The sequence below is a fragment of the Oncorhynchus mykiss genome, chromosome 26 (genome assembly GCF_057628025.1).
Source record: "Oncorhynchus mykiss isolate SJ-2025 chromosome 26, ASM5762802v1, whole genome shotgun sequence".
Lineage (NCBI taxonomy): Eukaryota > Metazoa > Chordata > Actinopteri > Salmoniformes > Salmonidae > Oncorhynchus > Oncorhynchus mykiss.
This window is the reverse complement of record NC_143047.1, coordinates 30696992-30720419: the sequence shown is the minus strand read 5'-3', so window position 1 is coordinate 30720419 and position 23428 is coordinate 30696992. Positions and strand designations below refer to the sequence as shown.

General features: G+C 34.6%; 1 protein-coding gene across 1 annotated transcript in view; it reads right to left on the bottom strand.

Annotated features, from left to right (window-relative positions):
* Positions 1-23428, bottom strand: part of LOC110506127 (protein unc-13 homolog C) — a 301686-nt gene that overhangs the window by 15394 nt on the left and 262864 nt on the right. Inside the window, exon 33 of the mRNA XM_090222664.1 lies at positions 10446-10605. Within this exon, the coding sequence (XP_090078790.1) occupies positions 10446-10605 (160 nt within the window). The remainder of the gene's footprint in view (positions 1-10445; positions 10606-23428) is intronic.

Genomic DNA, 23428 nt, shown 5'->3' with positions numbered 1-23428 from the left:
TGTGTTTGTATCTGTATTGTTGTCTATCAGAGGTTTTAAATGTGTTGGTATCTGTATTGTTGTCTCAGATGTTTAAATGTGTTTTTATCTGTATTGTTGTCTATCAGATGTTTTAAATGTGTTTTTATCTGTATTGTTGTCTATTAGATGTTTTAAATGTGTTTGTTGTCTATTAGATGTTTTAAATGTGTTTTTATGTGCATTGTTGTCTATTAGATGTTTTAAATGTGTTTGTATCTGTATTGTTGTCTATCAAATGTTTTAAATGTGTTTCATCTGTATTGTTGTCTATTAGATGTTTTAAATGTGTTTGTATCTGTATTGTTATCTCAGATGTTTAAATGTGTTTTTATCAGATGTTTTAAATGTGTTTGTATCTGTATTGTTGTCTATCAGATGTTTTAAATGTGTTTCATCTGTATTGTTGTCTATTCGATGTTTTAAATGTGTTTGTATCTGTATTGTTATCTCAGATGTTTAAATGTGTTTTTATCAGATGATTTAAATGTGTTTTTATCTGTATTGTTGTCTATCAGATGTTTTAAATGTGTTTGTATCTGTATTGTTGTCTATCAGATGTTTGAAATGTGTTTTATATCTGTATTGTTGTCTATCAGATGTTTTAAATGTGTTTTTATCTGTATTGTTGTCTATCAGATGTTTTAAATGTGTTTGTATCTGTATTGTTGTCTATCAGATGTTTTAAATGTGTTTTTATCTGTATTGTTGTCTATTAGATGTTTTAAATGTGTTTTTATCTGTATTGTTGTCTATCAGATGTTTTAAATGTGTTTGTATCTGTATTGTTGTCTATTAGATGTTTTAAATGTGTTTCATCTGTATTGTTGTCTATTAGATGTTTTAAATGTGTTTGTATCTGTATTGTTATCTCAGATGTTTAAATGTGTTTTTATCAGATGTTTTAAATGTGTTTGTATCTGTATTGTTGTCTATCAGATGTTTTAAATGTGTTTCATCTGTATTGTTGTCTATCAGTTGTTTTAAATGTGTTTGTATCTGTATTGTTATCTCAGATGTTTAAATGTGTTTTTATCAGATGATTTAAATGTGATTTTATCTGTATTGTTGTCTATCAGATGTTTTAAATGTGTTTGTATCTGTATTGTTGTCTATCAGATGTTTTAAATGTGTTTTTATCTGTATTGTTGTCTATTAGATGTTTTAAATGTGTTTTTATCTGTATTGTTGTCTATCAGATGTTTTAAATGTGTTTGTATCTGTATTGTTGTCTATTAGATGTTTTAAATGTGTTTTTATCTGTATTGTTGTCTATCAGATGGTTTAAATGTGTTTGTATCTGTATTGTTGTCTATTAGATGTTTTAAATGTGTTTTTATCTGTATTGTTGTCTATCAGATGGTTTAAATGTGTTTGTATCTGTATTGTTGTCTATCAGATGTTTTAAATGTGTTTCATCTGTATTGTTGTCTATTAGATGTTTTAAATGTGTTTGTATCTGTATTGTTATCTCATATGTTTAAATGTGTTTTTATCAGATGTTTTAAATGTGCTTTTATCTGTATTGTTGTCTATCAGATGTTTTAAATGTGTTTGTATCTGTATTGTTGTCTATCAGATGTTTGAAATGTGTTTTTATCTGTATTGTTGTCTATCAGTTGTTTTAAATGTGTTTTCATCTGTATTGTTGTCTATCAGATGTTTTAAATGTGTTTTCATCTGTATTGTTGTCTATCAGATGTTTTAAATGTGTTTGTATCTGTATCGTTGTCTATTAGATGTTTTAAATGTGTTTTTATCTGTATTGTTGTCTATCAGATGTTTTAAATGTGTTTGTATCTGTATTGTTGTCTATCAGATGTTTTAAATGTGTTTGTATCTGTATTGTTGTCTATCAGAGGTTCTAAATGTGTTGGTATCTGTATTGTTGTCTCAGATGTTTAAATGTGTTTTTATCTGTATTGTTGTCTATCAGATGTTTTAAATGTGTTTTTATCTGTATTGTTGTCTATTAGATGTTTTAAATGTGTTTGTTGTCTATTAGATGTTTTAAATGTGTTTTTATCTGTCTTGTTGTCTATCGGATGTTTTAAATGTGTTTTTATGTGCATTGTTGTCTATTAGATGTTTTAAATGTGTTTGTATCTGTATTGTTGTCTATCAAATGTTTTAAATGTGTTTCATCTGTATTGTTGTCTATTAGATGTTTTAAATGTGTTTGTATCTGTATTGTTATCTCAGATGTTTAAATGTGTTTTTATCAGATGTTTTAAATGTGTTTGTATCTGTATTGTTGTCTATCAGATGTTTTAAATGTGTTTCATCTGTATTGTTGTCTATTCGATGTTTTAAATGTGTTTGTATCTGTATTGTTATCTCAGATGTTTAAATGTGTTTTTATCAGATGATTTAAATGTGTTTTTATCTGTATTGTTGTCTATCAGATGTTTTAAATGTGTTTGTATCTGTATTGTTGTCTATCAGATGTTTGAAATGTGTTTTATATCTGTATTGTTGTCTATCAGATGTTTTAAATGTGTTTTTATCTGTATTGTTGTCTATCAGATGTTTTAAATGTGTTTGTATCTGTATTGTTGTCTATTAGATGTTTTAAATGTGTTTTTATCTGTATTGTTGTCTATTAGATGTTTTAAATGTGTTTTTATCTGTATTGTTGTCTATCAGATGTTTTAAATGTGTTTGTATCTGTATTGTTGTCTATTAGATGTTTTAAATGTATTTCATCTGTATTGTTGTCTATTAGATGTTTTAAATGTGTTTGTATCTGTATTGTTATCTCAGATGTTTAAATGTGTTTTTATCAGATGTTTTAAATGTGTTTGTATCTGTATTGTTGTCTATCAGATGTTTTAAATGTGTTTCATCTGTATTGTTGTCTATTCGATGTTTTAAATGTGTTTGTATCTGTATTGTTATCTCAGATGTTTAAATGTGTTTTTATCAGATTATTTAAATGTGTTTTTATCTGTATTGTTGTCTATCAGATGTTTTAAATGTGTTTGTATCTGTATTGTTGTCTATCAGATGTTTGAAATGTGTTTTATATCTGTATTGTTGTCTATCAGATGTTTTAAATGTGTTTTTATCTGTATTGTTGTCTATCAGATGTTTTAAATGTGTTTGTATCTGTATTGTTGTCTATCAGATGTTTTAAATGTGTTTTTATCTGTATTGTTGTCTATTAGATGTTTTAAATGTGTTTTTATCTGTATTGTTGTCTATCAGATGTTTTAAATGTGTTTGTATCTGTATTGTTGTCTATTAGATGTTTTAAATGTGTTTTATCTGTATTGTTGTCTATCAGATGGTTTAAATGTGTTTGTATCTGTATTGTTGTCTATCAGATGTTTTAAATGTGTTTCATCTGTATTGTTGTCTATTAGATGTTTTAAATGTGTTTGTATCTGTATTGTTATCTCATATGTTTAAATGTGTTTTTATCAGATGTTTTAAATGTGTTTTTATCTGTATTGTTGACTATCAGATGTTTTGAATGTGTTTGTATCTGTATTGTTGTCTATCAGATGTTTGAAATGTGTTTTTATCTGTATTGTTGTCTATCAGTTGTTTTAAATGTGTTTTCATCTGTATTGTTGTCTATCAGATGTTTTAAATGTGTTTGTATCTGTATTGTTGTCTATCAGATGTTTTAAATGTGTTTGTATCTGTATTGTTGTCTATTAGATGTTTTAAATGTGTTTTTATCTGTATTGTTGTCTATCAGATGTTTTAAATGTGTTTGTATCTGTATTGTTGTCTATCAGATGTTTTAAATGTGTTTGTATCTGTATTGTTGTCTATCAGAGGTTTTAAATGTGTTGGTATCTGTATTGTTGTCTCAGATGTTTAAATGTGTTTGTATCTGTATTGTTGTCTATCAGATGTTTTAAATGTGTTTTTATCTGTATTGTTGTCTATCAGATGTTTTAAATGTGTTTGTATCTGTATTGTTGTCTATTAGATGTTTTAAATGTGTTTTTATCTGTATTGTTGTCTATCAGATGGTTTAAATGTGTTTGTATCTGTATTGTTGTCTATTAGATGTTTTAAATGTGTTTTTATCTGTATTGTTGTCTATCAGATGGTTTAAATGTGTTTGTATCTGTATTGTTGTCTATCAGATGTTTTAAATGTGTTTCATCTGTATTGTTGTCTATTAGATGTTTTAAATGTGTTTGTATCTGTATTGTTATCTCATATGTTTAAATGTGTTTTTATCAGATGTTTTAAATGTGTTTTTATCTGTATTGTTGTCTATCAGATGTTTTAAATGTGTTTGTATCTGTATTGTTGTCTATCAGATGTTTGAAATGTGTTTTTATCTGTATTGTTGTCTATCAGTTGTTTTAAATGTGTTTTCATCTGTATTGTTGTCTATCAGATGTTTTAAATGTGTTTTCATCTGTATTGTTGTCTATCAGATGTTTTAAATGTGTTTGTATCTGTATTGTTGTCTATTAGATGTTTTAAATGTGTTTTTATCTGTATTGTTGTCTATCAGATGTTTTAAATGTGTTTGTATCTGTATTGTTGTCTATCAGATGTTTTAAATGTGTTTGTATCTGTATTGTTGTCTATCAGAGGTTTTAAATGTGTTGGTATCTGTATTGTTGTCTCAGATGTTTAAATGTGTTTTTATCTGTATTGTTGTCTATCAGATGTTTTAAATGTGTTTTTATCTGTATTGTTGTCTATTAGATGTTTTAAATGTGTTTGTTGTCTATTAGATGTTTTAAATGTGTTTTTATCTGTCTTGTTGTCTATCGGATGTTTTAAATGTGTTTTTATGTGCATTGTTGTCTATTAGATGTTTTAAATGTGTTTGTATCTGTATTGTTGTCTATCAAATGTTTTAAATGTGTTTCATCTGTATTGTTGTCTATTAGATGTTTTAAATGTGTTTGTATCTGTATTGTTATCTCAGATGTTTAAATGTGTTTTTATCAGATGTTTTAAATGTGTTTGTATCTGTATTGTTGTCTATCAGATGTTTTAAATGTGTTTCATCTGTATTGTTGTCTATTCGATGTTTTAAATGTGTTTGTATCTGTATTGTTATCTCAGATGTTTAAATGTGTTTTTATCAGATGATTTAAATGTGTTTTTATCTGTATTGTTGTCTATCAGATGTTTTAAATGTGTTTGTATCTGTATTGTTGTCTATCAGATGTTTGAAATGTGTTTTATATCTGTATTGTTGTCTATCAGATGTTTTAAATGTGTTTTTATCTGTATTGTTGTCTATCAGATGTTTTAAATGTGTTTGTATCTGTATTGTTGTCTATCAGATGTTTTAAATGTGTTTTTATCTGTATTGTTGTCTATTAGATGTTTTAAATGTGTTTTTATCTGTATTGTTGTCTATCAGATGTTTTAAATGTGTTTGTATCTGTATTGTTGTCTATTAGATGTTTTAAATGTGTTTTTATCTGTATTGTTGTCTATCAGATGGTTTAAATGTGTTTGTATCTGTATTGTTGTCTATCAGATGTTTTAAATGTGTTTCATCTGTATTGTTGTCTATTAGATGTTTTAAATGTGTTTGTATCTGTATTGTTATCTCAGATGTTTAAATGTGTTTTTATCAGATGTTTTAAATGTGTTTTTATCTGTATTGTTGTCTATCAGATGTTTTAAATGTGTTTGTATCTGTATTGTTGTCTATCAGATGTTTGAAATGTGTTTTTATCTGTATTGTTGTCTATCAGTTGTTTTAAATGTGTTTTCATCTGTATTGTTGTCTATCAGATGTTTTAAATGTGTTTTCATCTGTATTGTTGTCTATCAGATGTTTTAAATGTGTTTGTATCTGTATTGTTGTCTATTAGATGTTTTAAATGTGTTTTTATCTGTATTGTTGTCTATCAGATGTTTTAAATGTGTTTGTATCTGTATTGTTGTCTATCAGATGTTTTAAATGTGTTTGTATCTGTATTGTTGTCTATCAGAGGTTTTAAATGTGTTGGTATCTGTATTGTTGTCTCAGATGTTTAAATGTGTTTTTATCTGTATTGTTGTCTATCAGATGTTTTAAATGTGTTTTTATCTGTATTGTTGTCTATTAGATGTTTTAAATGTGTTTGTTGTCTATTAGATGTTTTAAATGTGTTTTTATCTGTATTGTTGTCTATCGGATGTTTTAAATGTGTTTTTATGTGCATTGTTGTCTATTAGATGTTTTAAATGTGTTTGTATCTGTATTGTTATCTCAGATGTTTAAATGTGTTTTTATCAGATGTTTTAAATGTGTTTGTATCTGTATTGTTGTCTATCAGATGTTTTAAATGTGTTTTTATCTGTATTGTTGTCTATCAGATGTTTTAAATGTGTTTGTATCTGTATTGTTGTCTATCAGATGTTTTAAATGTGTTTTTATCTGTATTGTTGTCTATTAGATGTTTTAAATGTGTTTTTATCTGTAGTGTTGTCTATCAGATGTTTTAAATGTGTTTGTATCTGTATTGTTGCCTATCAGATGTTTTAAATGTGTTTCATCTGTATTGTTGTCTATTCGATGTTTTAAATGTGTTTGTATCTGTATTGTTATCTCAGATGTTTAAATGTGTTTTTATCAGATGATTTAAATGTGTTTTTATCTGTATTGTTGTCTATCAGATGTTTTAAATGTGTTTGTATCTCTATTGTTGTCTATCAGATGTTTGAAATGTGTTTTTATCTGTATTGTTGTCTATCAGATGTTTTAAATGTGTTTTTATCTGTATTGTTGTCTATCAGATGTTTTAAATGTGTTTGTATCTGTATTGTTGTCTATCAGATGTTTTAAATGTGTTTTTATCTGTATTGTTGTCTATTAGATGTTTTAAATGTGTTTTTATCTGTATTGTTGTCTATCAGATGTTTTAAATGTGTTTGTATCTGTATTGTTGTCTATTAGATGTTTTAAATGTGTTTGTATCTGTATTGTTATCTCATATGTTTAAATGTGTTTTTATCAGATGTTTTAAATGTGTTTTTATCTGTATTGTTGTCTATCAGATGTTTTAAATGTGTTTGTATCTGTATTGTTGTCTATCAGATGTTTGAAATGTGTTTTTATCTGTATTGTTGTCTATCAGATGTTTTAAATGTGTTTTTATCTGTATTGTTGTCTATCAGATGTTTTAAATGTGTTTTTATCTGTATTGTTGTCTATCAGATGTTTTAAATGTGTTTTTATCTGTATTGTTGTCTATTAGATGTTTTAAATGTGTTTTTATCTGTATTGTTGTCTATCAGATGTTTTAAATGTGTTTCATCTGTATTGTTGTCTATTAGATGTTTTAAATGTGTTTGTATCTGTATTGTTATCTCAGATGTTTAAATGTGTTTTTATCAGATGTTTTAAATGTGTTTGTATCTGTATTGTTGTCTATTAGGTGTTTAAATGTGTTTGTTGTCTATTCGATGTTTTAAATGTGTTTGTATCTGTATTGTTGTCTATCAGATGTTTAAATGTGTTTGTATCTGTATTGTTGTCTATTCTATGTTTTAAATGTGTTTTTATCTGTATTGTTGTCTATCAGATGTTTTAAATGTGTTTGTATCTGTATTGTTGTCTATTAGATGTTTTAAATGTGTTTGTATCTGTATTGTTGTCTATCAGATGTTTTACATGTGTTTTTGTCTGTATTGTTGTCTATCAGATGTTTTAAATGTGTTTTTATCTGTATTGTTGTCTATCAGATGTTTTAAATGTGTTTTTATCTGTATTGTTGTCTATCAGATGTTTTAAATGTGTTTTTATCTGTATTGTTGTCTATCAGATGTTTTAAATGTGTTTTTATCTGTATTGTTGTCTATCAGATGTTTTAAATGTGTTTGTATCTGTATTGTTGTCTATCAGATGTTTAAATGTGTTTGTATCTGTATTGTTGTCTATTCAATGTTTTAAATGTGTTTTTGTCTGTATTGTTGTCTATCAGATGTTTTAAATGTGTTTTTATCTGTATTGTTGTCTATCAGATGTTTTAAATGTGTTTTTATCTGTATTGTTGTCTATCAGATGTTTTAAATGTGTTTTTATCTGTATTGTTGTCTATCAGATGTTTTAAATGTGTTTTTATCTGTATTGTTGTCTATCAGATGTTTTAAATGCGTTTTTATCTGTATTATTCTCTATCAGATGTTTTAAATGTGTTTGGATCTGTATTGTTGTCTATCAGATGTTTTAAATGTGTTTTTATCTGTATTGTTGTCTATCAGTTGTTTTCTTTGGTACAATGAAAAATAGAAAGAAAAAGAAGTGCATGTATTTGCAGACGGTGTTCGTGTTGACATTGATCTCGGTCAGTGGACGCTGCCATTAAAAGAGCACCAGAGACCACATAGGCACTACAGATGATCCCTCTCTCTCTCTGACGGCACTTCACAGACATCTGGCTCACTATCATAAACACAGTGAGAGGATTGGATGCAGCTGATAGTCAAACCCTGTCGGCATCCCAAATGGCACCCTATTCCCTATGTAGTGCACTACTTTTGACCAGGGCATGGTACAAAACAGAAAACACCTGCTCTTTCTATGACATAGACTGACCAGGTGAAAACTATGATCCCTTATTGATGTCACCTGTTAAATCCACTTTGACCAGTGTAGATGAAGGGGAAGAGACAGGTTAAAGAAGGATTTTTAAGCCTTATTGAGACATGGCTTGTGTATGTGCCAATGGGCAAGACAACATAATTAAGTGCCTTTGAATTGGGTATGGTAGTAGGTAGCACTGGTTTGAGTGTGTCAAGAACTGCAACGCCGCATGGGTTTTTCAACAGTTTCCGGTGTGTATCAACAATGGTCCATCACCCATAGGACATCAAGCCAAATGTGGGAAGCATTGGAGTCAACATGGGCCAGCATCCCTGTGGAACCCTTTCGACACCTTGCAGAGTCCATGCCCCGACAAATTGAGGCTGTTCTGAGGGCAAAAGCAATGCAACTCAATATTAGGAAGGTGTTCCTAATGTTTAGTACACTCGGTGTAAAATAAATAGGATGCTTTTGGGACACAGCCTCCACATTGTGCTTTAAATGCAGCTGGCTCAGTATCAGACAGACAGTGGTACAGCTGCATAGATAAATCATTCACTCTATCTCAGCCCTCCCTCTATTCTCACTATTCAAATAACTGAAATGTCTCTTTTTTTCATTTTTAAAAGCACTTCATGATCTCATTATTTTCTGCTATCATGCTGGATAAAAGCGCTTCCAGTTTCATTTGTAACCTTTTCCAAACGTTTTGACAGTGAGCACTGCAGGTGTCTACATTCCCACTATGTAGCAAATACTATACTACTGGAGGAGCAACACTCCTGGCACAACCAAGACACACATAACTGAAGACAAAAAACAGGATTAGGTTGTTTGCTTAGACGATAAAGCAGACTTACTATCAGAATGTTTAATTGTACATCAGACTTCCTTTAGACAATAAAGCCGACATACTTTAGACAATAAACCAGACTTATTACCAGAATTTTTATTGCACATCAGACTTACTATCAGAATGTTTAATTGTACATCAGACTTACTTTAGACAATAAACCAGACTTACTTTAGATAATAAACCAGACTTACTTTAGACAATAAACCAGACTTACTTTAGACAATAAACCAGGCTTACTTTAGACAATAAACCAGACTTACTTTGGACAATAAACCAGACTTACTTTAGATAATAAACCAGACTTACTTTAGACAATAAACCAGACTTACTTTAGACAATAAAGCAGACTTACTTTGGACAATAAACCGGACTTACTTTAGACAATAAACCAGACTTACTTTAGACAATAAACCAGACTTACTTTAGACAATAAACCAGACTTACTTTAGATAATAAACCAGACTTACTTTAGACAATAAACCAGGCTTACTTTAGACAATAAACCAGACTTACTTTGGACAATAAACCAGACTTACTTTAGACAATAAACCAGACTTACTTTAGACAATAAACCAGACTTACTTTAGACAATAAACCAGGCTTACTTTAGACAATAAACCAGACTTACTTTGGACAATAAACCAGACTTACTTTAGATAATAAACCAGACTTACTTTAGACAATAAACCAGACTTACTTTAGACAATAAACCAGACTTACTTTAGACAATAAACCAGACTTACTTTAGACAATAAACCAGACTTACTTTAGATAATAAACCAGACTTACTTTAGACAATAAACCAGGCTTACTTTAGACAATAAACCAGACTTACTTTGGACAATAAACCAGACTTACTTTGGACAATAAACCAGACTTACTTTGGACAATAAACCAGACTTACTTTGGACCATAAACCAGACTTACTTTAGACAATAAAGCAGACTTACTTTAGACAATAAACCAGGCTTACTTTAGACAATAAACCAGACTTACTTTGGACAATAAACCAGACTTACTTTGGACAATAAACCAGACTTACTTTAGATAATAAAGCAGACTTACTATTGGAATGTTTCGTTGTACTTTGGTGACCAATTGTTGTTCTTGGTCTTGGTGGTGAACTTGCGTTTCTTGTCGGCGAGGTGCGGCCCAACCGCATTCACCTCCACGAACGGTCGGAACATGGCATTGGTCTGCCAGCTTAGGTTGTTGACCCCCACCACTGGAGAGAAATGACAGAGACACATCAATCAATAAAAAATATGTCAATCAATCAGTTGATCAGTCAATCAATCAGTCAATCAAATCATCCATCCATGCACACATCGATCCACCCACTCACCCACCCATATCCATCCATCCACGATGCAAACTGAAATAGGATACTTGTTCTAAAATCAATGGTCCATGTACTTTTAAATAAAACACTTGTTCTAAAACTACTGGTCATTGAGTATGAGTCACTCAGGCTGCATTTACACAGGCAGCCAAATTTTGAAATAGTTTTCAAAAATGTATCTTTTGGCCAATTATATCAACTCTGAAAAAGATCTGATGTGACTAGTGTTCTGTAAAATAAGGTTTTAAATGCTGGTCTCTGACTGACTAGTGTTCTGTAAAATAAGGTTTTAACCGCTGGTCTATGTCTGACTAGTGTTCTGTAAAATAAGGTTTAATCCGCTGGTCTCTGTCTCTGTCTGACTAGTGTTCTGTAAAATAAGGTTTAGACGGCTGGTCTCTGTCTGACTAGTGTTCTGTAAAATAAGGTTTAAACCGCTGGTCTCTGTCTGACTAGTGTTCTGTAAAATAAGGTTTAGACCGCTGGTCTCTGTCTGACTAGTGTTCTGTAAAATAAGGTTTAATCCGCTGGTCTCTGTCTCTGTCTGACTAGTGTTCTATAAAATAAGGTTTAGACCGCTGGTCTCTGTCTGACTAGTGTTCTGTAAAATAAAGTTTAAACCGCTGGTCTCTGTCTGACTAGTGTTCTGTAAAATAAGGTTTTAACCGCTGGTCTCTGTCTCTGACTGACCAGTGCTCTGTAAAATAAGGTTTTAACTGATGGTCTCTGCCTGACTATTGTTCTGTAAAATAAGGTTTTAACCGCTGGTCTGACTAGTGTTCTGTAAAATAAGGTTTAAACCGCTGGTCTCTGACTGACTAGTGTTCTGTAAAATAAGGTTCAAACCGCTGGTCTCTGTGTCTGACTGACTAGTGTTCTGTAAAATAAGGTTTAAACCGCAGGTCTCTGACTGACTAGTGTTCTGTAAAATAAGGTTTTAACCACTGGTCTCTGTCTGACTATTGTTCTGTAAAATAAGGTTTTAACCACTGGTCTCTGTCTGACTATTGTTCTGTAAAATAAGGTTTTAACCGCTGGTCTCTGTCTGACTAGTGTTCTGTAAAATAATGTTTAAACCACTGGTCTCTGTCTCTGTCTGACTAGTGTTCTCTAAAATAAGGTTTTAACCGCTGGGCTCTGTCTGACTAGTGTTCTGTAAAATAAGGTTTAAACCGCTGGTCTCTGACTGACTATTGTTCTGTAAAATAAGGTTTTAACCGCTGGTCTCTGTCTCTGTTGGACTAGTGTTATGTAAAATAAGGTTTAAACCGCTGGTCTCTGTCTGACTAGTGTTCTGTAAAACAAGGTTTAAACCGATGGTCTCTGTCTCTGTCTGACTAGTGTTCTGTAAAATAAGGTTTAAACCGCTGGTCTCTGTCTGACTAGTGTTCTGTAAAACAAGGTTTAAACCGCTGGTCTCTGTCTGACTAGTGTTCTGTAAAATAAGGTTTAAACCGCTGGTCTCTGTCTGACTAGTGTTCTGTAAAATAAGGTTTTAACCGCTGGTCTCTGTCTGACTATTGTTCTGTAAAATAAGGTTTAAACCGCTGGTCTCTGACTGACTAGTGTTCTGTAAAACAAGGTTTTAACCGCTGGTCTCTGTCTCTGTTTGACTAGTGTTCTGTAAAATAAGGTTTAAACCGCTGGTCTCTGTCTGACTAGTGTTCTGTAAAATAAGGTTTAAACCGCTGGTCTGTGACTGACTAGTGTTCTGTAAAATAAGGTTTAAACCGCTGGTCTCTGTCTGACTAGTGTTCTGTAAAATAAGGTTTAAACCACCGGTCTCTGTCTCTGTCTGACTAGTGTTCTGTAAAATAAGGTTTAAACCGCTGGTCTCTGTCTGACTAGTGTTCTGTAAAATAAGGTTTAAACCGCTGGTCTGTGACTGACTAGTGTTCTGTAAAATAAGGTTTAAACCGCTGGTCTCTGTCTCTGTCTGACTAGTGTTCTGTAAAATAAGGTTTAAACCGCTGGTCTCTGTCTGACTAGTGTTCTGTAAAATAAGGTTTAAACCGCTGGTCTCTGACTGACTAGTGTTCGGTAAAATAAGGTTTAAACCGCTGGTCTCTGACTGACTAGTGTTCTGTAAAATAAGGTTTTAACTGCTGGTCTCTGTCTGACTAGTGTTCTGTAAAATAAGGTTTAAACCGCTGGTCTCTGTCTGACTAGTGTTCTGTAAAATAAGGTTTAAACCGCTGGTCTCTGTCTCTGTCTGACTAGTGTTCTGTAAAATAAGGTTTTAACTGCTGGTCTCTGTCTGACTAGTGTTCTGTAAAATAAGGTTTAAATCGCTGGTCTATGTCTGACTAGTGTTCTGTAAAATAAGGTTTAAACCGCTGGTCAATGTCTGACTAGTGTTCTATAAAATAAGGTTTTAACCGCTGGTCTCTGTCTGACTAGTGTTCTGTAAAATAAGGTTTTAACCGCTGGTCTCTGTCTCTGTCTGACTAGTGTTCTGTAAAATAAGGTTTTAACCGCTGGTCTCTGACTGACTAGTGTTCTATAAAATAAGGTTTAAACCGCTGGTCTCTGTCTCTGTCTGACTAGTGTTCTGTAAAATAAGGTTTAAACCGCTGGTCTATGTCTGACTAGTGTTCTGTAAAATAAGGTTTTAACTGCTGGTCTCTGTCTGACTAGTGTTCTGTAAAATAAGGTTTAAACCGCTGGTCTCTGTCTCTGTCTGACTAGTGTTCTGTAAAATAAGGTTTTAACTGCTGGTCTCTGTCTGACTAGTGTTCTGTAAAATAAGGTTTAAACCGCTGGTCTATGTCTGACTAGTGTTCTGTAAAATAAGGTTTTAACTGCTGGTCTCTGTCTGACTAGTGTTCTGCAAAATAAGGTTTAAACCGCTGGTCTCTGTCTCTGTCTGACTAGTGTTCTGTAAAATAAGGTTTAAACCGCTGGTCTATGTCTGACTAGTGTTCTATAAAATAAGGTTTTAACCGCTGGTCTCTGACGGACTAGTGTTCTGTAAAATAAGGTTTAAACAGCTGGTCTCAGTCTGACTAGTGTTCTGTAAAATAAGGTTTTAACTGCTGGTCTCTGTCTGATTAGTGTTCTGTAAAATAAGGTTTTAACTCTTGGTCTCTGTCTGACTAGTGTTCTGTAAAATAAGGTTTTAACTCCTGGTCTCTGTCTGACTAGTGTTCTGTAAAATAAGGTTTTAACTCCTGGTCTCTGTCTGACTAGTGTTCTGTAAAATAAGGTTTAAACCGCTGGTCTCTGTCTCTGTCTGACTAGTGTTCTGTAAAATAAGGTTTAAACCACTGGTCTCTGTCTGACTAGTGTTCTGTAAAATAAGGTTTAGACCGCTGGTCTCTGTCTGACTAGTGTTCTATAAAATAAGGTTTAGACCGCTGGTCTCTGTCTGACTAGTGTTCTGTAAAATAAGGTTTTAACCGCTGGTCCTTTTCTGACTAGTGTTCTGTAAAATAAGGTTTAATCCGCTGGTCTCTGTCTCTGACTGACTAGTGCTCTGTAAAATAAGGTTTTAACTGCTGGTCTCTGTCTGACTAGTGCTCTGTAAAATAAGGTTTAAACCGCTGGTCTCTGTCTGACTAGTGTTCTGTAAAATAAGGTTTAAACCGCTGGTCTCTGTCTGACTAGTGCTCTGTAAAATAAGGTTTAAACCGCTGGTCTCTGTCTCGGACTGACTAGTGTTCTGTAAAATAAGGTTTTAACCGCTGGTCTCTGTCTCTGACTGACCAGTGCTCTGTAAAATAAGGTTTTAACTGATGGTCTCTGTCTGACTATTGTTCTGTAAAATAAGGTTTTAACCGCTGGTCTCTGTCTGACTAGTGTTCTGTAAAATAAGGTTCAAACCGCTGGTCTCTGTCTCTGTTTGACTAGTGTTCTGTAAAATAAGGTTTAAACCACTGGTCTCTGTCTGACTAGTGTTCTGTAAAATAAAGTTTTAACCACTGGTCTCTGTCTCTAACTGACTATTGTTCTGTAAAATAAGGTTTTAACCGCTGGTCTCTGTCTGACTAGTGTTCTGTAAAATAATGTTTAAACCACTGGTCTCTGTCTCTGTCTGACTAGTGTTCTCTAAAATAAGGTTTTAACCGCTGGGCTCTGTCTGACTAGTGTTCTGTAAAATAAGGTTTAAACCGCTGGTCTCTGACTGACTATTGTTCTGTAAAATAAGGTTTTAACCGCTGGTCTCTGTCTCTGACTGACCAGTGCTCTGTAAAATAAGGTTTTAACTGATGGTCTCTGTCTGACTATTGTTCTGTAAAATAAGGTTTTAACAGCTGGTCTCCGTCTGACTATTGTTCTGTAAAATAAGGTTTTAACCGCTGGTCTCTGTCTCTGACTGACTAGTGTTCTGTAAAATAAGGTTTAAACCGCAGGTCTCTGACTGACTAGTGTTCTGTAAAATAAGGTTTTAACCACTGGTCTCTGTCTGACTATTGTTCTGTAAAATAAGGTTTTAACCGCTGGTCTCTGTCTCTGTCTGACTAGTGTTCTGTAAAATAAGGTTTAAACCGCAGGTCTCTGACTGACTAGTGTTCTGTAAAATAAGGTTTTAACCACTGGTCTCTGTCTGACTATTGTTCTGTAAAATAAGGTTTTAACCGCTGGTCTCTGTCTGACTAGTGTTCTGTAAAATAATGTTTAAACCACTGGTCTCTGTCTCTGTCTGACTAGTGTTCTCTAAAATAAGGTTTTAACCGCTGGGCTCTGTCTGACTAGTGTTCTGTAAAATAAGGTTTAAACCGCTGGTCTCTGACTGACTATTGTTCTGTAAAATAAGGTTTTAACCGCTGGTCTCTGTCTCTGTTTGACTAGTGTTCTGTAAAATAAGGTTTAAACCGCTGGTCTCTGACTGACTAGTGTTCTGTAAAATAAAGTTTTCACCACTGGTCTCTGTCTCTGACTGACTAGTGTTCTGTAAAATAAGGTTTTAACCACTGGTCTATTTCTCTGTCTGACTAGTGTTCTGTAAAATAAGGTTTAAACCGCTGGTCTGTGACTGACTAGTGTTCTGTAAAATAAGGTTTAAACCGCTGGTCTCTGTCTCTGTCTGACTAGTGTTCTGTAAAATAAGGTTTAAACCGCTGGTCTCTGTCTGACTAGTGTTCTGTAAAATAAGGTTTAAACCGCTTGTCTCTGACTGACTAGTGTTCGGTAAAATAAGGTTTAAACCGCTGGTCTCTGACTGACTAGTGTTCTGTAAAATAAGGTTTTAACTGCTGGTCTCTGTCTGACTAGTGTTCTGTAAAATAAGGTTTAAACCGCTGGTCTCTGTCTGACTAGTGTTCTGTAAAATAAGGTTTAAACCGCTGGTCTCTGTCTCTGTCTGACTAGTGTTCTGTAAAATAAGATTTAAACCGCTGGTCTATGTCTGACTAGTGTTCTGTAAAATAAGGTTTAAACCGCTGGTCTCTGTCTGACTAGTGTTCTGTAGAATAAGGTTAAAACCACCGGTCTCTGTCTCTCTGACTAGTGTTCTGTAAAATAAGGTTTTAACCGCTGATCTCTGACTGACTAGTGTTCTGTAAAATAAGGTTTAAACCGCTGGTCTCTGTCTCTCTCTGACTAGTGTTCTGTAAAATAAGGTTTAAACCACCGGTCTCTGTCTCTGACTGACTAGTGTTCTGTAAAATAAGGTTTAAACCGCTGGTCTCTGACTGACTAGTGTTCTGTAAAATAAGGTTTAAACCGCTGGTCTCTGTCTGACTAGTGTTCTGTAAAATAAGGTTTTAACTGCTGGTCTCTGTCTGACTAGTGTTCTGTAAAATAAGGTTTAACCCGCTGGTCTCTGTCTCTCTCTGACTAGTGTTCTGTAAAATAAGGTTTAAACTGCTTGTCTCTGTCTCTGACTAATTAGTGCTCTGTAAAATAAGGTTTTAACTGCTGGTCTCTGTCTGACTATTGTTCTGTAAAATAAGGTTTAAACCACTGGTCTCTGTCTCTGACTGACTAGTGTTCTGTAAAATAAGGTTTAAACTGCTTGTCTCTGTCTCTGACTGACTAGTGTTCTGTAAAATAAGGTTTAAACCGCTGGTCTCTGTCTGACTAGTGTTCTGTAAAATAAGGTTTCAACTGCTGGTCTCTGTCTCTGTCTGACTAGTGTTCTGTAAAATATGGTTTAAACCGCTGGTCTCTGTCTGACTAGTGTTCTGTAAAATAAGGTTTAAACCGCTGGTCTCTGTCTCTGTCTGACTAGTGTTCTGTAAAATAAGGTTTAAACCACCGGTCTCTGTCTCTGACTGACTAGTGTTCTGTAAAATAAGGTTTAAACTGCTTGTCTCTGGCTCTGACTGACTAGTGCTCTGTAAAATAAGGTTTTAACTGCTGGTCTCTGTCTGACTATGTTCTGTAAAAAAAGGTTTAAACCGCTGGTCTGTGACTGACTAGTGCTCTGTAAAATAAGGTTTTAACTGCTGGTCTCTGTCTGACTAGTGTTATGTAAAATTAAGTTTAAACCGCTGGTCTCTGACTGACTAGTGTTCTGAATAACAAGGTTTAAACCGCTGGTCTCTGTCTGACTAGTGTTCTGTAAAATAAAGTTTAAACCGCTGGTCTCTGACTGACTAGTGTTCTGTAAAATAAGGTTAAAACCACCGGTCTCTGTCTCTGTCTGACTAGTGTTCTGTAAAATAAGGTTTTAACCGCTGGTCTCTGACTGACTAGTGTTCTGTAAAATAAGGTTTAAAACGCTGGTCTCTGTCTCTGGCTGATTTGTGTTCTGTAAAATAAGGTTTAAACTGCTGGTCTCTGTCTATGACTGACTAGTGCTCTGTAAAATAAGGTTTTAACTCCTGGTCTCTGTCTGACTAGTGTTCTGTAAAATAAGGTTTTAACTCCTGGTCTCTGTCTGACTAGTGTTCTGTAAAATAAGGTTTAAACCGCTGGTCTCTGTCTCTGTCTGACTAGTGTTCTGTAAAATAAGGTTTAAACCACTGGTCTCTGTCTGACTAGTGTTCTGTAAAATAAGGTTTAGACCGCTGGTCTCTGTCTGACTAGTGTTCTATAAAATAAGGTTTAGACCGCTGGTCTCTGTCTGACTAGTGTTCTGTAAAATAAGGTTTTAACCGCTGGTCCTTTTCTGACTAGTGTTCTGTAAAATAAGGTTTAATCCGCTGGTCTCTGTCTCTGACTGACTAGTGCTCTGTAAAATAAGGTTTTAACTGCTGGTCTCTGTCTGACTAGTGCTCTGTAAAATAAGGTTTAAACCGCTGGTCTCTGTCTGACTAGTGTTCTGTAAAATAAGGTTTAAACCGCTGGTCTCTGTCTGACTAGTGCTCTGTAAAATAAGGTTTAAACCGCTGGTCTCTGTCTCGGACTGACTAGTGTTCTGTAAAATAAGGTTTTAACCGCTGGTCTCTGTCTCTGACTGACCAGTGCTCTGTAAAATAAGGTTTTAACTGATGGTCTCTGTCTGACTATTGTTCTGTAAAATAAGGTTTTAACCGCTGGTCTCTGTCTGACTAGTGTTCTGTAAAATAAGGTTCAAACCGCTTGTCTCTGTCTCTGTTTGACTAGTGTTCTGTAAAATAAGGTTTAAACCACTGGTCTCTGTCTGACTAGTGTTCTGTAAAATAAAGTTTTAACCACTGGTCTCTGTCTCTAACTGACTATTGTTCTGTAAAATAAGGTTTTAACCGCTGGTCTCTGTCTGACTAGTGTTCTGTAAAATAATGTTTAAACCACTGGTCTCTGTCTCTGTCTGACTAGTGTTCTCTAAAATAAGGTTTTAACCGCTGGGCTCTGTCTGACTAGTGTTCTGTAAAATAAGGTTTAAACCGCTGGTCTCTGACTGACTATTGTTCTGTAAAATAAGGTTTTAACCGCTGGTCTCTGTCTCTGACTGACCAGTGCTCTGTAAAATAAGGTTTTAACTGATGGTCTCTGTCTGACTATTGTTCTGTAAAATAAGGTTTTAACAGCTGGTCTCCGTCTGACTATTGTTCTGTAAAATAAGGTTTTAACCGCTGGTCTCTGTCTCTGACTGACTAGTGTTCTGTAAAATAAGGTTTAAACCGCAGGTCTCTGACTGACTAGTGTTCTGTAAAATAAGGTTTTAACCACTGGTCTCTGTCTGACTATTGTTCTGTAAAATAAGGTTTTAACCGCTGGTCTCTGTCTCTGTCTGACTAGTGTTCTGTAAAATAAGGTTTAAACCGCAGGTCTCTGACTGACTAGTGTTCTGTAAAATAAGGTTTTAACCACTGGTCTCTGTCTGACTATTGTTCTGTAAAATAAGGTTTTAACCGCTGGTCTCTGTCTGACTAGTGTTCTGTAAAATAATGTTTAAACCACTGGTCTCTGTCTCTGTCTGACTAGTGTTCTCTAAAATAAGGTTTTAACCGCTGGGCTCTGTCTGACTAGTGTTCTGTAAAATAAGGTTTAAACCGCTGGTCTCTGACTGACTATTGTTCTGTAAAATAAGGTTTTAACCGCTGGTCTCTGTCTCTGTTTGACTAGTGTTCGGTAAAATAAGGTTTAAACCGCTGGTCTCTGACTGACTAGTGTTCTGTAAAATAAAGTTTTCACCACTGGTCTCTGTCTGACTAGTGTTCTGTAAAATAAGGTTTAAACCGCTGGTCTCTGTCTGACTAGTGTTCTGTAAAATAAGGTTTAAACCGCTGGTCTCTGTCTCTGTCTGACTAGTGTTCTGTAAAATAAGATTTAAACCGCTGGTCTATGTCTGACTAGTGTTCTGTAAAATAAGGTTTAAACCGCTGGTCTCTGTCTGACTAGTGTTCTGTAGAATAAGGTTAAAACCACCGGTCTCTGTCTCTCTGACTAGTGTTCTGTAAAATAAGGTTTTAACCGCTGATCTCTGACTGACTAGTGTTCTGTAAAATAAGGTTTAAACCGCTGGTCTCTGTCTCTCTCTGACTAGTGTTCTGTAAAATAAGGTTTAAACCACTGGTCTCTGTCTCTGACTGACTAGTGTTCTGTAAAATAAGGTTTAAACCGCTGGTCTCTGACTGACTAGTGTTCTGTAAAATAAGGTTTAAACCGCTGGTCTCTGTCTGACTAGTGTTCTGTAAAATAAGGTTTTAACTGCTGGTCTCTGTCTGACTAGTGTTCTGTAAAATAAGGTTTAACCCGCTGGTCTCTGTCTCTCTCTGACTAGTGTTCTGTAAAATAAGGTTTAAACTGCTTGTCTCTGTCTCTGACTAATTAGTGCTCTGTAAAATAAGGTTTTAACTGCTGGTCTCTGTCTGACTATTGTTCTGTAAAATAAGGTTTAAACCACTGGTCTCTGTCTCTGACTGACTAGTGTTCTGTAAAATAAGGTTTAAACTGCTTGTCTCTGTCTCTGACTGACTAGTGTTCTGTAAAATAAGGTTTAAACCGCTGGTCTCTGTCTGACTAGTGTTCTGTAAAATAAGGTTTAAACTGCTGGTCTCTGTCTCTGTCTGACTAGTGTTCTGTAAAATATGGTTTAAACCGCTGGTCTCTGTCTGACTAGTGTTCTCTAAAATAAGGTTTAAACCGCTGGTCTCTGTCTCTGTCTGACTAGTGTTCTGTAAAATAAGGTTTAAACCACCGGTCTCTGTCTCTGACTGACTAGTGTTCTGTAAAATAAGGTTTAAACTGCTTGTCTCTGGCTCTGACTGACTAGTGCTCTGTAAAATAAGGTTTTAACTGCTGGTCTCTGTCTGACTATGTTCTGTAAAAAAAGGTTTAAACCGCTGGTCTGTGACTGACTAGTGCTCTGTAAAATAAGGTTTTAACTGCTGGTCTCTGTCTGACTAGTGTTATGTAAAATTAAGTTTAAACCGCTGGTCTCTGACTGACTAGTGTTCTGAATAACAAGGTTTAAACCGCTGGTCTCTGTCTGACTAGTGTTCTGTAAAATAAAGTTTAAACCGCTGGTCTCTGACTGACTAGTGTTCTGTAAAATAAGGTTAAAACCACCGGTCTCTGTCTCTGTCTGACTAGTGTTCTGTAAAATAAGGTTTTAACCGCTGGTCTCTGACTGACTAGTGTTCTGTAAAATAAGGTTTAAAACGCTGGTCTCTGTCTCTGGCTGATTTGTGTTCTGTAAAATAAGGTTTAAACTGCTGGTCTCTGTCTATGACTGACTAGTGCTCTGTAAAATAAGGTTTTAACTGCTGGTCTCTGTCTGACTAGTGTTCTGTAAAATAAGGTTTAAACCGCTGGTCTCTGTCTGACTAGTGTTCTGTAAAACAAGGTTTAAACCACCGGTCTCTGTCTCTGTCTGACTAGTGTTCTGTAAAATAAGGTTTAAACCACCGGTCTCTGTCTCTGACTGACTAGTGTTCTGTAAAATAAGGTTTTAACCGCTGGTCTCTGTCTCTGACTGACTAGTGTTCTGTAAAATAAGGTTTTAACCGCTGGTCTCTGTCTCTGTCTGACTAGTGTTCTGTAAAATAAGGTTTAAACCGCTGGTCTCTGTCTCTGACTGACTAGTGTTCTGTAAAATAAGGTTTAAACTGCTTGTCTCTGTCTCTGACTAACTAGTGCTCTGTAAAATAAGGTTTTAACTGCTGGTCTCTGTCTGACTATTGTTCTGTAAAATAAGATTTAAACCACTGGTCTCTGTCTCTGACTGACTAGTGTTCTGTAAAATAAGGTTTAAACTGCTTGTCTCTGTCTCTGACTGACTAGTGCTCTGTAAAATAAGGTTTTAACTGCTGGTCTCTGTCTGACTAGTGTTCTGTAAAATAAGGTTTAAACCGCTTGTCACGGTCTGACTAGTGTTCTGTAAAATAAGGTTTAAACCGCTGGTCTCTGTCTGACTAGTGTTCTGTAAAATAAGGTTTAAACCGCTGGTCTCTGTCTGACTAGTGTTCTGTAAAATAAGGTTTAAACCGCTGGTCTCTGTCTCTGTCTGACTAGTGTTCTGTAAAATAAGATTTAAACCGCTGGTCTATGTCTGACTAGTGTTCTGTAAAATAAGGTTTAAAACGCTGGTCTCTGTCTCTGGCTGATTTGTGTTCTGTAAAATAAGGTTTAAACTGCTGGTCTCTGTCTATGACTGACTAGTGCTCTGTAAAATAAGGTTTTAACTGCTGGTCTCTGTCTGACTAGTGTTCTGTAAAATAAGGTTTAAACCGCTGGTCTCTGTCTGACTAGTGTTCTGTAAAACAAGGTTTAAACCACCGGTCTCTGTCTCTGTCTGACTAGTGTTCTGTAAAATAAGGTTTAAACCACCGGTCTCTGTCTCTGACTGACTAGTGTTCTGTAAAATAAGGTTTTAACCGCTGGTCTCTGTCTCTGACTGACTAGTGTTCTGTAAAATAAGGTTTTAACCGCTGGTCTCTGTCTCTGTCTGACTAGTGTTCTGTAAAATAAGGTTTAAACCGCTGGTCTCTGTCTCTGACTGACTAGTGTTCTGTAAAATAAGGTTTAAACTGCTTGTCTCTGTCTCTGACTAACTAGTGCTCTGTAAAATAAGGTTTTAACTGCTGGTCTCTGTCTGACTATTGTTCTGTAAAATAAGATTTAAACCACTGGTCTCTGTCTCTGACTGACTAGTGTTCTGTAAAATAAGGTTTAAACTGCTTGTCTCTGTCTCTGACTGACTAGTGCTCTGTAAAATAAGGTTTTAACTGCTGGTCTCTGTCTGACTAGTGTTCTGTAAAATAAGGTTTAAACCGCTTGTCACGGTCTGACTAGTGTTCTGTAAAATAAGGTTTAAACCGCTGGTCTCTGTCTGACTAGTGTTCTGTAAAATAAGGTTTAAACCGCTGGTCTCTGTCTGACTAGTGTTCTGTAAAATAAGGTTTAAAACCGCTGGTCTCTGTCTCTGACTGACTAGTGCTCTGTAAAATAAGGTTTAAACCGCTGGTCTCTGTCTGACTAGTGTTCTGTAAAATAAGGTTTTAACCGCTGGTCTCTGTCTGACTAGTGTTCTGTAAAATAAGGTTTAACCCGCTGGTCTCTGTCTCTGACTGACTAGTGTTCTGTAAAATAAGGTTTAAACTGCTTGTCTCTGTCTCTGACTAATTAGTGCTCTGTAAAATAAGGTTTTAACTGCTGGTCTCTGTCTGACTATTGTTCTGTAAAATAAGGTTTAAACCACTGGTCTCTGTCTCTGACTGACTAGTGTTCTGTAAAATAAGGTTTAAACTGCTTGTCTCTGTCTCTGACTGACTAGTGTTCTGTAAAATAAGGTTTAAACCGCTGGTCTCTGTCTGACTAGTGTTCTGTAAAATAAGGTTTAAACTGCTGGTCTCTGTCTGACTAGTGTTCTGTAAAATAAGGTTTAAACCGCTGGTCTCTGTCTCTGTCTGACTAGTGTTCTGTAAAATAAGGTTTAAACCACCGGTCTCTGTCTCTGACTGACTAGTGTTCTGTAAAATAAGGTTTAAACTGCTTGTCTCTGGCTCTGACTGACTAGTGCTCTGTAAAATAAGGTTTTAACTGCTGGTCTCTGTCTGACTATGTTCTGTAAAATAAGGTTTAAACCGCTGGTCTGTGACTGACTAGTGCTCTGTAAAATAAGGTTTTAACTGCTGGTCTCTGTCTGACTAGTGTTATGTAAAATTAAGTTTAAACCGCTGGTCTCTGACTGACTAGTGTTCTGAATAACAAGGTTTAAACCGCTGGTCTCTGTCTGACTAGTGTTCTGTAAAATAAAGTTTAAACCGCTGGTCTCTGACTGACTAGTGTTCTGTAAAATAAGGTTAAAACCACCGGTCTCTGTCTCTGTCTGACTAGTGTTCTGTAAAATAAGGTTTTAACCGCTGGTCTCTGACTGACTAGTGTTCTGTAAAAT